The 16,882-nt window shown below is 49.2% G+C and overlaps 1 protein-coding gene across 2 annotated transcripts in view; it reads right to left on the bottom strand.

The window, feature by feature from the left end:
- The window catches only part of gramd1c (GRAM domain containing 1c), a 40,605-nt gene that overhangs the window by 4,899 nt on the left and 18,824 nt on the right, over positions 1 to 16,882 (bottom strand). For both annotated transcript variants that reach the window (XM_052026267.1, XM_052026266.1), the window contains exons 6-12: positions 14,846 to 14,963; positions 11,236 to 11,378; positions 10,976 to 11,079; positions 7,764 to 7,925; positions 5,863 to 5,941; positions 3,361 to 3,480; positions 936 to 1,038 (exon numbers count right to left, since the gene is read on the bottom strand). In XM_052026267.1, coding sequence (XP_051882227.1) covers positions 936 to 1,038; positions 3,361 to 3,480; positions 5,863 to 5,941; positions 7,764 to 7,925; positions 10,976 to 11,079; positions 11,236 to 11,375 — 708 coding nt within the window. In that variant the 5' untranslated portion in view covers positions 11,376 to 11,378; positions 14,846 to 14,963. The remainder of the gene's footprint in view (positions 1 to 935; positions 1,039 to 3,360; positions 3,481 to 5,862; positions 5,942 to 7,763; positions 7,926 to 10,975; positions 11,080 to 11,235; positions 11,379 to 14,845; positions 14,964 to 16,882) is intronic.

Raw genomic sequence — 16,882 nt, 5'->3', positions numbered from 1 at the left:
TGAAGGAGTGGAGACATTGGAGAAGGGAATGAGCGAGCGGAGGTTTGGCCTCCAGAAGTGAAGCTCTGAAATCGTGCATCCCAGGTAGACTGGGTGGTGAAGGTGGCATTTGGTACGCTGGCCTTCCTCAGTCAGGGCACTGAGTGTAGGGGTTGGGAAGTTATGTTGCATTGTATAAGACGTTGGTGAGGCTGCACTTGGAGTACTGTGTACAGCTTTGGTCATCTTGCTACAGGAAAGACGTTATTAAACTAGAAAGTGTAGAAAAGATTTACCAGGATGTTGCCTGGACTTGGGGGCCTGAGTTACAAGGAGAGGTTGTGTAGACTAGGACTTATTCCCTCAAGTGTAGGAGATTGAGGGGTGACCTGATAGAGGTGTACAAGATCATGAGGGGCATAGACAGGGTGAAGGCACCCAGTCTTTTTCCCCAGGGAGGAAGCATTAAAAACAAGAGGGCAGAGGTTTAAAATCAGAGGTGAGAGATTTAAAAGGGACATCAGGGGCAGCTTCTTCACACAAAGGGTGTGAAGTCCATGGAGAGGAGAGGTTTATAGGGCTATTGGCCAAACACGGGCAGATGGGACCAGCTCACTGGGCAACAGTCGGTATGGACGAGTTGGGCCGAAGGGCCTGTTTCCGCGATGTATGACTCTATGTCTGGGATTTTGATGCTCAGAGGGTTTCAGGGCTGGAGGAGGTCACAGAGGTAGGGATTGAAGAGGCACGCGAATTCAAGGTGCAATCGTTGTCAGCTCTCAAGAATCCATAATTGATACAGTTCAACACCCTGAGCCAAGTTGTTAGTTTAAATTCTAAATAATAAAAGGAATCTTGAACCTTGAGAACATGCAGATTATTTGATTCTGGAGCAGCCACAGACCACCTCAGGAATAATGTACAGACTGGGTGCCCAGAACTGCTCCACAATGTACCTGTTCCAGCAGTACAATGGAGTTATTGATCACTGCACGCAGCTGCTGAAGTTGAGCGGAACTCTTGTGTTTTGTTTCTTGTTCTATCGTCTCCTGATCCAAACTGTGAAGGACAGGGAAACAATGGGACCTCGGTGAAACACAGGAGGTGTCAGTCTGGACTTTAATCAGCAGGACACACCACATGGCATTACATTGTATCCTGTATGGACTTGCTTCTTAGTGCTTGAGCCCAGCCCTCAGGAGATGTCATACTTATTGTTTGTTGGTGACTTAAGTACAGACAGATGAGGGCCTCCTTGCTCTACAAGGTCTTTGCTAGTAGAGGTGTCCTTTCTAGTCTATATTGGAAAACTCCCCCAAACACAGACAAGCCAATCGGGACCTGCTGGTGAAGGCAGGTTTAACTGTATTCCTTTAACTAGTGACATGTCAGTAATCGGTGACTGACACGTCACCAGTTACATGTCTGCAATTGGACTTGGTCCAGCTGCTCCCTCCGATAAGCATCCTGTGATGAAGAGCTTTCCTTCCTCAGGGTCCAGTCATCAACATTGTGACATGTAGACCTTACTGGTGTTGGAAATGGAGGTAATATGGGACCTGGCCACGTTCATTTCTTGTACCAAGCGCAGGCTGACGGACAATCCTGTCTGCTGGGTGGAATTACAAATCATTTCAGAAATGTCGAGTGTGCCTCACTAGCGTCTGAATCATCCTCCTTACATGCGTATTCTGGGTTGAACTTTCTGTGCCACAGAGGGAGTGCTACACTGTTGGGAGTGCCAGTAAACCAAGATCCCTTCTGCTCCCCTAAGTGTAGACAAAAGATTGCATGTCCCTGTTAGAAGATAACCCGGGTCCTGTGCAATATTTACCAGCCAGCCCACTGAAGCTGACAGTTTACCTGGTAACTATCCAAAAAGTGCTGGAGGAACTCAGCAGGTCAGACAGGGTCTCAGCCCGAAACATTGACTGTTTATTTCCCTCCATAGATGCTGCCTGACCTGTTGAGTTCCTCCAGCACTTGTTGTGTATTGCTCCAGATTCCAGCACCTGCAGAATTTTGTGTCTACCCGGTAACTATCTATTGCTTCTTGCTGGAGACTTGCAGTTCACAAATGGCTGCTGCTTCCTAAACTACAACACTGACTGTCCTTTAGCAGTGCTTAGCTATGGGACATCCTAATGTTGCAACAGGGGCTATTTATAATAAGATTTTTAAATATATGTAAAGAAGAAATTTACAAACTACTTCAAACTATTTTGCAATGCCTCCCATAACCCATAACAGAAGAAACTCTGTTTTGCCACATCATTTTTCGTACAAACAAACCTTTGCACCTGCATTTAATGAACTGATGTGACACTTAGGGGAAATAAAAAACATTTCTTGTACTCAGGACAGGTGACTAATTTTCCTGGATCTGGCACAGCAACTGCCTCCCAGCCCCAGAGACCCAGGTTCAATCCTGAACTTGGGCTCTGTCTGTGTGGAGTTTGCACGTTCTCCCTGTGACCACATGGGTTTCCCCCGGGTGCTCCGGTTTCCTCCCATAGCCCCACAAAGGGTGGACGGTAGGTTAATTGTTGCATATCGCCCCCAGTGTGTAGGTGAGAGGTGGGATCTGGGGAGAGCTGATGTGAGTGTGGGGAGAGCAAAATGGGATGTGGGATAGAACTGTTCAGCCCTTCGGCCCACAACATTGTGCAATATTTATATGGTCCATATCCCTCCATTCTCTGCACATTCATGTGCCTATCTAAGAACCTCTATAATATCTGCCTCCACTCCCACCCCTAGCAGCACATTCCAGGCACCCACCACTCTCTGTGTAAAAAAACTTGCCCCACACATCTCCTTTGGACTTTCCCCCCTCACCCTAAATGCCTGCCCCTGGTATTAGAAAATTTTGACCCTGGGAGAAAGATACTGGCTGATCTCCTCTATGTATCCTTCTCATAATCTTATAAACCTCTATCAGGTCTCCCCTCAGCCTCCACCGCTCCACAGAAAACAACCCAACGGGGATTAATGTAGGATTAGTGTAAATGGTCAGTTCGGACTCGATGGGATGAAGAGCCTGATTCTGTGCTGTACGTCAGTGGTTCTGTGACCCTCATCCATGACATTAAGTGTTCAGAACTGGCAGTGTAATTGGCCTGACCCTTGGTGAGCACCACCCCTGATGTAGTGATCCAAAGTAATGAAGGGCAAAAGGTGGCCACCTGTCTGGTGGGATAGACCCCCCGAGAGTGGGGGTGGTGACAGACCCCAAAGAGTGGGGGGGGGTTTAAGAGCCAGTGTGAATGCCTTTTCTTAAAACCACCTGGAGAATGAGGGCCACGCTGGGCCTTGGGGCTGAATCATTCACTGAAGCTCACCTCCAATGTCCCTGTTGTGTGTGTCAGGAGCACCACCTACCTGACACTCAGTTTTTCAGACATCCTCAACCTGTTCGACAAATGGACCTTCTGGGCCATATCTTCTACATCCAGAAGTTTAAAAAACAGACCCAAATTTAAGGCAGCTAGGATAACCAGGCTGAAACACAAGAACATTGAATCAGTTGGTGTCACCCAAAACACCCGATGTTGGTGAAAAGCGATTGAACTGCACCTCACAGAAAACCAGCATTAAATGTAACAAACCGTGTAACACAAAAAACAACTTCAACACCCCGTTCCACCTCTCATCCTTAACTCTCCCCGAAGTTTCTAAGCACAATTTTGTCTTTAATGTAAGCTTAATACACACACACCTCACCTCCAAAATGGTAAACAGCATACTTCACACGTAAGCCTCGCTGGTGGTATCAGCCAGCACTGTACAGCCAGCAGTACAGATGAGCCCAGGACTAATTTAAGATCAATGAAGAGTTGGAGGAATGTGCGCAAATTCCTGAAGAAGTTCCTTCAAGGATGAGGAATACGTTGTGTCGAAGATCTGCCGGGTGTTTTGTACTGGGTGCCTCAGGGAGTCTCCATCCGTCTCCCTGGAACTAACTGAAACCGACCCTGATGGTCCACAATGTCGGCATCACTTCTGATCCCGCGTTAAGGGATCTCTCCCATCCACGTCGTCAGCATGAGTGCCTCCTTCCACCTGCCCATGTCAACCTTGCTCTTTCCTTTAATGCTCTCCGTCTGGGAACCGTGCAGCCTGACAGCATGAACATTGAATTCTCCCACTTTAGGTAATCCCCACCCCTCCCACCATGCTTCTCCTCTTCTTCCCATTCCTGGCCTCTTTCCCCACCCCCACCTCTTTTTCCCTCTCTCTCCTCACCCTTGACCCATCCCCTGGTGGATCTGCTCTCCCCTCCTCCCCCACACCTGCCCATCACTGTCTCTTACCTGCATCTACCTATCACCACCCTGTGCCCACCCCACCTCCCCTCTTGTCCACCTATCACTGCTCTGCTTTTCCCTCCTATATATTGGGCTTCCCCTTTTCCTATCTTCAGTCCCAAAGAAGGGTCCTGACCCGAAACGTTGACCACCTGCTTTTCTCCACGGATGCTGCCTGGCCTGCTGAGCTCCTCCAGCATCATCGGGTTTTTTTTAAAATTAAGATTCCAGCGTCTGAGGCCCTCTGTTCCTCTAACACCCTCCCAACACTCTGTTGCCCCAGTTGTACCCTGCAGTCTGGTTTACCAGTCACCCCTGTAAACTGGATCATTGTCAATTTCCCTCCGTAGTCTTGTGCCTCCTTTCCCTGCACCCCCTGCGATCTATACCCTTACCCTCCGGCTTCCTGCTTGAGCCAGAATTTTGGTGGCCTGAAGAATTTAAAAAAAATTCTGTGGAACAATGAGTTGGAACAAGTCAAGGACAGCGGACGGTGGACAAAATAAATGTCTTCGTTCTCTCCAGGCGGTGGAAGAAGGGAGGCTGTTTTTTTCTGAATCAACTCTTCCTGGACTGAAGAAACTGAAAGTGGACACAACGAAAGCCCCACCGATAACCTGCTCAGAGATCATTTCTGAACAAGAAGCGATTTGTGGGATGCTCTGAGGCAGAAGAATCAACAGGGGCTTACAAGAGGAGTAGCCGGTGTGTAGCAGCCTGAGCCCAGGGTCTGACTTGAACTGGCTGTAATTGGTGTGAAATAGCCTGATTCAGCAAAAAAGCAAAGGAATGACATGGGAGGTACGCGGGGAGGGGTCCCACCTGTAGCCTCGGGCCAGCGCCGGTGAGGGGTTCACACAGGATGGCCCAATGAATCAGAGCCCAACAGGATCAAAGGAGTGCGGAACTGATAAGGGAATAGTTATGAAAGTTTTTGGAGGTGGAGCTGCGAGAACTCAGGAGACAAATGAACAACTATCGCAAGGAAGACCCCCGTGCCTGGGACAGGGAGAAGGATCAGTCCTTTGGCCCATGGGAGATCCCCTATTTCAGTGTAAATGAGAGAAGTAGTTTGGGTGAGTATAGAATTCAGGAATTGCGTGGATATTTGATAAGTTAATACAATAAAGTTGCCAGTAGTTTGGATTAATTAGGATGTGTGGTCAGTCACCAAACCCAAGTCAGTTGACCGAGGTAAGGGTCAACAGTTTAATCCTTCCTTCACAGGCAGTCCCTCAGGATCAAAGATAACCCAGTGATGATTTACTTACCCCAGCATCAGTGGTGTGCCTCCAATCCGCCAGACCCCAACCCCTGGAATTCCCCCTCTAAACCGCCCCAGTCCCTCATATTTAAGATGCTCCCATTTGACCAAACTTTTGGTCATCATACCCAATCTATCTCTCAAACAACTCAACAACAATTTGTTTTACAACTTCCCTATGAAGTGCTTTGGTGTTAAAGCTGCCACATAATCATAGCTTATCATCGACAATTATCAGTTAGGTCTGTGGCTTTCAGCTACCTTTATGCGGCTCCTGCAGATGTGTAGACAAGTCTTTCAGAAGGTACTTACATAGCACTCATGGTCAGCACAAGCTTCGGCAGCTTCCAATTCCGCTTTGCTGGTTTATTTTCCAAATTATTTCCTTCATCTGCAACAGGAAGGGAAATAATACTAACACTTGGAGAAGGTCAGGAAACCTCACCCCCAGTGTGACCGCGGTCCAAACCATCCCTGTGTGGAGGTGCAGGAGAGCAGGGATAGATTACAGCTTCCAGTCTGCAGACCCAAGAGCATTGGGGAGCATTTCCTAATGTTTCCTTGACCAGGCGTGTCCATAATGGTTACCTCTGCAAAATCACGTTAAGGAACGAGGCCCACAAACATGCATTACCACCAGCCGCAAGGGAGGGTCACTACCTCAGGACAAATGCTTCGAGCAGATGTTGGCTTCAGCGTAGGAGGTATGCACGTACATTCCCCACATAAAGTGGGCACCTCCTGCACCCAACCCAACATCTTTTGGGTCCAGCCCAAATTTCTGCCGTCTGCTCAAGGTCTACTGGAGACCAATGCCAGCAAGATGCAGGATTTCTATACATTTGTAAACACAATGTCCACTTAAAAATGCAGACATGCAGACGTCAGAAAAATGAAAGAAAAACAGAAGAGGTGAAAATACTCAGCAGGCCAGGCAGCAACTGGGGAGGGTCAGAAAATGAACACTTCAGAATGTTGAGTTAGCTGGTGATAGAATGCGAGGTCAGAGAGGTCAGTCTCCAGGTAACAACCAGTAGTCATCTTGGCTTTGAGCCAATTTACACGGTTAAGGACATGTCTTGTTATTAATGGGGCGTTATTCGTTATGCTCAACAACTGGAGTTTTAAAACATAAATCTACCGATGTTGCAAACCTCCACATCCAGGTAAGGGGTCCCTGTCACTATAACCCCTCCGAAATGTAGCTCCACAGATGAGTCTTCAAAGCCAGGAGTTGAGAGGAGCAGTCAGAGGGCATCCCCAACTTGGGGTCTTGGACAGGCAGCTTGAGATAGCAAGATTCCCACTACCTCCCTGCCATCCTGTCCATTGTGCCAAGACCGGCTCCCTGAGTAATCCCAACAATCCCATTCCTCATTCCTGGAAGCAATTCTCTCTGACATGCCCTGATCCTCTCACCACCCAATGCCAGGGGGAGTTTACGGTGGCCATGCGGTGTACCAGCACGTGTCTGGGATCTGGGAGGACACAGGAGCCCTCAAGGGAAACCTACACCATGAGGGGGAGAGTGAGCAAACTCCACACACGCAATGCTGGAGCCCAGGAGCGACTGATTATGGATCTGCGGGTCAGCACCACTGCACTTCCTTATTCTCCATTCAACCGAGGCAGACAACATTGTGACACACACTGGACATACACAGCCTGCTCCGGAACGTCCTGGTGGTGAGATCTGGTCACTGGCCCCTCCACCATCTCCCTGCACACAGGTGGCCCACATTTTGTGTGCATCTGACAGCCTCTGTGTACCTTTAGTGAGTTCAGCCCCAATAACCCTGACTCTAGTAACCCCAGCCCCAAGAACCACAACCGTAACCCTGATCCCAATCCTAGCCCTGACCCCAACCCTAATAACCCCAATCCTAACCATGAGCCCTAATAACCATAACCTCAACCAAAATAATCCCAACCCTGAATCAAACACCAATAACTCTGACCCTGACTCTAATAACCCTAATCCTGACCCTAGTCTCCCCAATCCAAAGAACCTAACTCCCAATCCTGACCCCAACCCTAGTAACCAAAACCCAATCATAATCCCAACCCTAGTAACCCTTACCCTGACCCTAATAACCGTGACTCTTGCCTTGATAGACCCGTCCACTCCTCACGTTGAAATTTAAGGTAAAATGCCAGTCAGCTTTGCCACAACCTGACCACATACAACAAGGTCCAGGTTACCAGTGCACTACCTGTGTTGCCTTCCCTCATATTACCATCCAGGTTGGGAGATAAGCTGCTGAACTGGTCGGCAAGCCCCCGATGGAAACCTCGGCGCCGTCGCCGAAGGCCAGGCTGACCTGGGTCAGCAGTGATGGGGTTGTGTAAAGCCTCCTCGGTCAACAGGTCAGATTCTGTGAAGAGAAGGCACAGAGGTGAAGTTCTCTCGTATGTCCTGGGCCCAGCACACAGAGGCAATCAGAAGGAAAGTGCGCCAGCGTCTTTACTTTCTTAGGAGGTTCAGCCTGTTACCAAACACTCTAACAAACTCCTACAGATGTACTATTGAATGTATCCTATCTGATTGCATCATGTTCTGCTACAGCAATCCAAAGCACAGGAATGCAAGAAGCTGCAGAGAGTAGTGGACTTAGCCCAATACATCACGGGCACATCCCTCCCCACCATTAGTAGTATCTATAGGAGTCACTGCCTCAAGAAGGCAACATAGAACACTACAGCACAGTACAGGCCCTTCGGCCCACAATGTTGTGCTGACATTTTATCCTGCTCTAAGATCCATCTAACCCTTCCCTCCCACATAGCTCCCCATTTCTCTATCATTCATGTGTCTATCTAAGTTTCTTAACGTCCCTAATGTATCTGCCCCCACAACCTCTGCAGGCAGTGTGTTCCACGCACCCACCGCTCTGTGTGGAAACTTACCTCTGACAGTCCCCTTATACCTTCCTCCAATCACCTTAAAATTATGTCCCCTCGTGTTATCCATTGTCGCCCTTGGAGAAAGCCTCTGACTGTCCACTCGATCTATGTTCTTATCATCTTGTACACCTCTATCAAGTAGCAACACCCATCATCAAAGATCCCCACCATCCAGGCCATGCCCTCTTCTCGCAACTACCATCGGGCAGGAGGTACAGAAGCCTGAAGTCCCACACCACCAGGTTCAGGAACAGTGACTTCCCTTCAACCATTTGGTTCTTGAACCAACCGGCACAACCCTAATCACTACAGTTTAGCAACACTATGATCACTTTGCACTAAAAGGGACTTTGTTTTGTTTTGTTCTAATTATGTTCTTGTAAAAGTGGGGTATAATTTATGTTTAGTTTATGGTTTTCTTGTGAATGCTGCTTATCTGATGCTTTGTGCCTGTGATGCTGCTGCAAGTTTCTCATTGCACCTGTGCACACATGGACTTGTGACAATAAACTCAACGACTTAATTTTCATCACCGCAAGATGACAGACTCCCGTGTGGGATGGGGGAAGCTGGCGGTTTCCTGTTTCGAGCTGGGTGGCGTGGACTGGATGGGGGGGGGGTTGGGGGGGGGGGCAGGCTGTGAGGCAGCCTGGTGGAACAGAGGAGAGGATGTGGTGAGTTAGCGGGTACACCTCAGCACAGCATGGATGGTCACCCTGTCTCAGCCACATTGTTCCACGACAAACATGGGGAAATGTGGAAGGAGCACGGGAGGAATTTCCTGGTACCAGAGGAAGTAACTTCAAGGGGAAATCATTCTGGAAGTGAGCAGGCTTCTCGAGGGGTAGTGACCACGACCTGCCTCTCTGCAGGGACGATCTGTTTTCTTTACTCTCTTCTCCTGACAGGGATAAATTTGTAGGTCACCAAAGACTCTTGCAAATGACTACAGATGTACGGTGGAGAACATTCTGACTGGTTGCATCACCGCCTGGTATGGAGGCTCCAATGCACAGGATTGCAAGATGCTGTAGAGGGTTGTAGACTCAGCCAGCTCCATCACGGGCACAGCCCTCCCCACCATCGAGGACATCTTCAAGAGGCGGTGCCTCAAGAAGGCGGCATCAATCACTAAGGACCCTCACCACCCGGGACATGCCCTCTTCTCGCTACTACCACTGGGGAGGAGGGACAGGAGCCTGAAGACCCACACTCAACGATTCAGGAAACAGCTTCTTCCCCTCCGCCATCAGATTTCTGAACGGTCCACAAACCCATGAACACTACCTCGTTATTCCTTTTTTGCATTATTTATTTAATTTTGTAACATAGTAATTTTATGTCTTTATGTCTTGCACTGTACTGCCACAAAACAACACATTTCACGACGTGTCGGTGATAATGAACCTGATTCTGACATGGAATCCACACCTCACTGAGATTAGGTCTGCCTGCCCACCATCTCACCGATGGCCTTCAGTCAGTGAGCTTAATGAAGCTTCGGACAATAGAGGCCACCAAATCCAAGCTCATTTGCACAGACACACACCACCACAGGAGTTACTAAACCACGTGAGGATTAGATTGCCTTCTAATGTCCCGTAGGCAAAAGGCTCCCAGCTCACTCTAACTGGCTGGTTCAACAGCAACTAATCCAGCCTGGAGCCACACACACAGCAGCTCAGGCAGCGTCTATAGAGGGAAACGAACAGTCGATATTTCAGGGCGAGACCCTTCATCGGGACAGGAAAGGAAGAGGGCAGAAGCTGCAATAAAAAGGTGGGGGGGGGAGGGGAGGAGCACAGGCTGGCAGGTGACAGGTGAGTTCAGGTGAGGGGAAGGTAGTTGGGTGGAGGGGGGGTGATGTGAGAAGCTGGGAGGTGAGAGGTGGAAGAGGCGAAGGGCTAGAGAAGAAAATCTGACAGTAGACCACGGGGTAAAGGGAAGGAGGTGGGGAGCCAGAGGGAGGTCGTGAGGGGTGGGGGAGGGGAAAGAGAAAGGGGTGAGGGGCGAGGAATGAGGGAAAACAAAAGGAGGTGAAGAGGGGAAAACAGAGGGGAGGGTTTCTGGAAGTTGGGGGCAGGCCTGCACCTCTGGTTAGTGATGCTCACCGACTTAAGGCTCTGTAGGTGAGAGGTGGGTAACAGTACCTGATCTCTGTGGAGGTGGTGCTCCACGGAACTTAACCCTTTCGGGAGAGGAGGGCAGAGTAAAGAGAAACAGATTGTCCCTGCAGAGAGGCAGGTCACGGTCAGTACCCGAGAAGCTTGCGTGCTTCCAGAATGATTTCCCCTTAAAACTACTTCCTCTGGTGCCAGGAAATTCCTCCCGTGCTCCTTCCACATTTCCCATGTTTGTGGTGGCACAACCTGACCGAGACAGAGTGACCGTCCACGCTGTGCTGAGGTGTACCCGCTAACTCACCACATCCTCTCCCACATTCCATCAGGCTGCCTCCCGTCTCCCATTCATCCCACTGCTATTTCTCCTGATCTACTGCATGACAAAACGGAATAGAGACCTAAGTGCTTGAAGAAGTCTTCTAGTCCGCTCCAGGAGTTCTTCTGGATGAAGGACTTCACCAGACTCCATGGCTGCCTCCTGTAGCAGACGTCTGTTGAAATTCTGCAGTGAAAGTAAACAAGGAAGAAATTACTGAAAAGTAAAAGGTATCCTGAACCATTGCCCAAAATCCACGCAAACAAAGTCCCTCAAATTGTCGGGTACATGGCAATTAAACAAGAATACAATATCCTCACAGACCGTACCAGAACACTTTACCTGAGTCTACACTTGCGTTTGGAGGTCTGAATAATGCAGTATCTGTTATGTGTGTAGAAGTAGTCATGGTAAGGCACATCATGTGTGGTTACCTCTGCATCAACCAGGTAGTACTGACCAGGTTGGCTGTCCTTGGACATGGTCTGTAACAGAGAGAGATCGCAGTAATCAGTTGCTAACCAGTGATTCCAGGCAGGGTAAAGGCCATAGCCAGTCCTCCTGTACCGCCTCCCCACTCTCTTCTCCAAATACTTATCCACTTTTCTTTTAGAAGATGTCGTGCTTTTGTTTCCAACATTAATTCTAGTTGGATCTAGACCTCTACACAAAAAGAAAATGTACTTTTGGACATCTTTATTGGTCTTCAGTACTGACTTACAAACCTGAAGAAACAGTTTACTCTGACTTAATGAATTAAAACACCACTTGACCGCTTCAACCAGAGCTTCTGAAAACCTTCTATTGATAAAGTTTCTGTGTCAATTTATAACGGAGCCTCCTTTCCTGATATCATCTGCATCAACGTTGCCATGCTCTGTACCAAATGGACCGTTCGGTCACTGACAGAATTGTACTGTGCCCCAATTCATAAATGCTAGGGTTGATTTTTGTTGACTTTGTATCTTCATCTGAGACGAATGTGAACACCCAACACTGTGGTCTTCCACACCTCTCAATGTACTTTATGTAGACATTTCACTGTCAGACAATGCATTACACCGAGAATGATTCCAAGCTGACAAAGGACCCCACCCAATGTTGTGAAAACCTTTGATTAGCCAGTCCCTCTGTTCTCTCTGCAACTTAATACACATTTCCTCACATTTCCGCTCTGACGAAGGTCCTTGACCTGGAACGTAGACTACTTCTCTCCCTACAGATGCTGCCTGACCCACCAACTGCTACCAGCAGTCTTTAACTTTACATTAACTTTATCCACACAGCAAGGTAACAGGCCCTTCCAGCCCAGTGAGCCCACACTGCCCAGTTACACCCATGTTAACCTACTAACCTGTATGTCTTTGGAATGTGGGAGGAAACCGGAGCACCCGGAGGAAACCCACACAGATACAGGGAGAACGTACAAACTCCACAGACTGCGGCAGTCTCTTTTTCTCTTTCAAATTCCCAGCATCTGAAGTTTTTTTCTTTAATCAATAACTTTTAATCCTCAAGGAGCCCAATTTCTCAGACAGGACTTGCCTCCAACACAGCTCTGCGGGACACTTTTCTACACTCTTCCCAGCTGTGCAATAACTGTGGGGGTTGAGTCCCACTTCATCCATCTTAGCACGAGAGCATACCTAGACTGATGCTCTAGTGCAGTACTGGCTACTTCTGGATGAGGCACCAAGACCTGTCTCTTCCATCGGGTTGATACAAGCAGCCCTGGCAAAATCGGCCAATACCAGATTGTTGGAAAGACCCACCTGGTCCAGGGGAGGAGACCTACGCGACTCCAGGCCCTCGTGTTGTTAACTGACATGACCTTGTACGTTTTACTATGACTGCCACAGTACACTTGCCTGGAGGAATGTAGCAACCAACAACTCTCGTCACCCAGGACAACACAGTCATCCCCTCCCCTGCCAGTGCAGTGCAGTTATTTGTCTGAATACTCTAACAGCACCTTCCAAACCCACCACCTCTACCACCAAGGACAAGGAGGTGTATGGGAACATCACCCCCGCAGGGAAGTTCCAGCATTCACCTTTTGGTTCTGGTCTCAGCAGCAGCTCTCACCTGCATTTCACAGCTTTTCCATCTCCCTTGGCTTTCTTCCTTTAACCACCCTCATTAACCTGTTAACCAGACAGTGCCAGAAACTTCAGAGTCAGCTCGGCAGCCTGGCCGTATCCTTTGTCCTACCCATCCCTCCCATCTCTGCAACCGGTCTCCCTCTCCCCGTTCAAACGGAAACCTGAATGCACCTGAAACATTAACTCTGCTTCTCTTTCCACAGATGCTGCCTGACCTACTGAGTGTTCTTCAGATAAGGAAACAGTCTGTGCTAGTGTGCAGAACTTGGACTGACATGTAGAGGAAAGAATTCTGCCAGACCCGTGCCCAAAGGAACTTGTTTAAAAGTCAAAGTCGAGTTTACTGCCAGATACACAAGTCCCTGTGGGCACAGGTGCAACGGAAAACTTACCTGCAGCAACATCACAGGCAGAGCATCAGATAAGCAGCATTCACAGGAAAACAAATTGAGCATAAAATGTAAAGCATTTTCACCTCTTCTGCTACAAACACCAGATGATATTTCACTCCTGGTCTAACCCACAGGACAGATGACTTGGGCCCTCCAGTCTGTTTTCCTCTATAAATGTGTGACTCCCTTTTATCAATCACCAAAAGCACAGCAGCCCGCGCATGCACACACAGTGCCCACCCCCCGCCACACACACACACAGTGCCCACCCCCCGCCACACACACACACAGTGCCCACCCCCAGCCACACACACACACACACACACAGTGCCCACCCCCAGCCACACACACAGTGCCCACCCCCGCCACACACACACACACACAGTGCCCACCCCCGCCACACACACACCACAGTGCCCACCCCCCGCCACACACACACAGTGCCCACCCCCCGCCACACACACACACACAGTGCCCACCCCCAGCCACACACACACAGTGCCCACCCCCCGCCACACACACACAGTGCCCACCCCCCGCACACACACACACACAGTGCCCACCCCCAGCCACAGTGCCCACCCCCCGCCACACACACACACAGTGCCCACCCCCCGCCACACACACACACACACACACACACACAGTGGGGGTGGAGGCTGAGGGGAGACCTGAGAAGACAATGTATTGGTTTGATGGCACCAATAGACAGACACGTACTGAGTGTCCTCTTGTTGCCATGGATATTTTTATCAATAAAGGACATTTTTGAAAAGAAAAGTGGCTCATGTGGCCTTTTGTGCACCCGCCGGGGCCCTCCTCCCACACCCCGGGGCCGCTCCCTCCGCTCCCCGGGTTAAACAGCATTAAGACCCGCTTCACATTACTTGTGGGGCCTGCCGGTTTCACACCCCCTCCCCGGTGGTGCTGCCACGTTCTCCATCTCTGAGGGAATCTTTTTGCGCTGCCTCAGACCGCTCCACAGTCTCCGCACCGTTCTGCTGCTTTGCGCTCACTGTATGGCTGCATTTACTATTGCCAGGTACACCGTTTACTCCGAGTGTCCCACGAGTAAGGAATTTCATTGCGCCCTGGTGTACATGACAATAAACTCATCAGAGCTCAGCAGGGTCCTGCCTGTAGTGCCCTGTCAGACCCTCCCTTCACCCCACTGACCACTGCCCTCTCTCCCACCCTCAGCTGCCGGTCCGCACACCAGCTGTGACCCCGAGCACATCTCCTCCTCCACAGATTTCCAGTTACTGACCCAAAGTACTCCCTGATCCACTGCACACTGTCCCACTAACACACCACCACCAGAGCCATGAGATTGCTCAGCAAATACCCTCCCAAAATATGTATTGTCACACCAGACAGTTTGCAACTGTGCTGGTAAACGAGACCAGATGTGTTCTTAAATCAGCACTAAACACAGGCAACTAATAATGTTTCCAGTACCTGATTCTCAGTTGCAGTTGAAAACTTGCCGATCAGGGGGTTGTGATGGTTATTACATACTTCAGTGTCCTTTTCTGGTTACCACTTGTGTCTTGTTCCCATGGATTCATGACAAAATCTAGGGAAGCAAGATTAGGTTTTCTTTCACATTAGTTCGCAATGAGCTACCATTCTGTGCTTGGTAATGTACAAACAGAACTTTTGCAAATACTGAACATCTGAAAACCACAAAGACACATTTCTAGCCTGGATGTGACCTCAGGTGTGCCTTGTACACTTCCCTCCCTACTTTCCTGAAATAAGAGCCAACATTCCAGTAGTTGTCCTTATGGCCTGCTCTACTTGAGTGCCAGCTTGCTGCATCTCCTCTGTGCTGCAGCTTTCTATAGATTTTCTCTGTTTAAACAATTGTTCTTCCATCCAAAGTGAACAACTTCAAACCTTCCCACATTATACTCCATTTGTCAACTTTCTGCCCACTCACTAACCCTGTGATATCCCTCCTCATCCTCCTTTCCCACCTGTCTCCGTGTCACCTGCACACCACCATGCACTCGCTTTCTTCCTTCACCCTACATCGTAAGCAGCCGTGGTTCCAGCACTGACCCCTGTGCTACCACCACTGATCACACAGGCAGCCAACCTATCCATCCTTGCTGCTTCCTGCCTGTTGGTCAGTCCTCCACCTGTGCCAACCTGTCTGTCTCCTCCATCATCATGGGCTCTGAGCTAGGATGTCGTCTTCTCAAAGTCCACCTTCAATCCATCCACTGGCCTCCTCTGGTCAGGACCTCAAGAAACCCAAGCACTTTGTCTGACATGTCATTACCCTTTGTGAAGCCATGCCGAATTGGATTATGGTTCACCAAATTTCCTGCTGTCGTTTCCCAGATAATTGATACAAACAATTTGCCAACAATAAATATCGGACTAATTGGCTGGTGATTAACAACTTTTTGCCTCCCTCCCTTTTTGAACAGGAGACACGTTTTCCCAATCCTTAGGCACTTCTCCAGAATAACAGGGTTTTTGGAAGATTATACATAATGCATCCAGTGTATCAGTAGCCACTTCTTTTAGGGTGCTAGGATGTAGGCTGGGGACTTCACCTTTAGACCCAATTAGTTTGCCTGATACCAATCTTGCAGTGATGGGTGGTATTTAATTCCTCCCCACCATTATTCAGGGATGCTCATAACGTTCTCTGCTGTAAGAACTGATGCACAGTAACATGTGGGCCACTTCCCTGTGGCCCACAACTATCTCGCCACCTCATTCTCCAGGGCTCCCAGGTTCACTCAAACCTGCGTCTTCCTTCTACGTACTGTATGTAAAGGAACTCTGACTGTTGGATTCTGCATTCCTCGTTAGTTTGCCCTCGGTGTTTACTTCCTCTCTGTCATCTTTCCTGTCCGCCTTTGTTGAATTTATCCTAGCATTTGGGTCGACTGACAACTTTTGCATCCTCACGTTTTGTGGCTGGTTCACCCCTCCCTTGAACCTGTCCCCCTCACTGGGATACATTTGTTCGGTCTGCTACTGCTGGCCCAGTGTTTCCTGCCAACCCGTTGGCCCGGCACACCTTGGCCAGCTCTGCCCTCACTCCAGGCTCGGTACAGGTGTATGTGATGCAGCCACAAACCATGATTGGCTGGGACTGGCACCGCACCAACAGCCACAGTCCATTCATGCTCGAGAATGAGATTCCCATCTTTAGTCAGTCAGAGGGGGACAGTACAGAAACAGGCCCTTCGGCCCACCACGTCCTTGCTGACCTGCTTTTGCCCACCTACACTAATCCCAGTTGCCCGCCGTATGACCGTATCCTGCTGTGCCTGGTCTTTAGTGTTTGTCTAAGTGTCTCCTAAACATAGTGACCGATTCTGACTCCACCACCTCCTCGGCCAGCACGTTCCAGATACCAACCACTCTGGTAAAAAAAAACTTTCCCCTCAAATTCACTTTAAAACCCTTTCCTCTCACCTTAAACCTGTGCCCTCTTACTTTTGATACCCTAACCCTGGGGAAAAACCAGGT

This window comes from Pristis pectinata, chromosome 11 (assembly GCF_009764475.1).
Source record: "Pristis pectinata isolate sPriPec2 chromosome 11, sPriPec2.1.pri, whole genome shotgun sequence".
NCBI lineage: Eukaryota > Metazoa > Chordata > Chondrichthyes > Rhinopristiformes > Pristidae > Pristis > Pristis pectinata.
The sequence above is the reverse complement of the archived record's forward strand: the minus strand, read 5'-3'. Positions and strand labels throughout refer to the sequence as shown.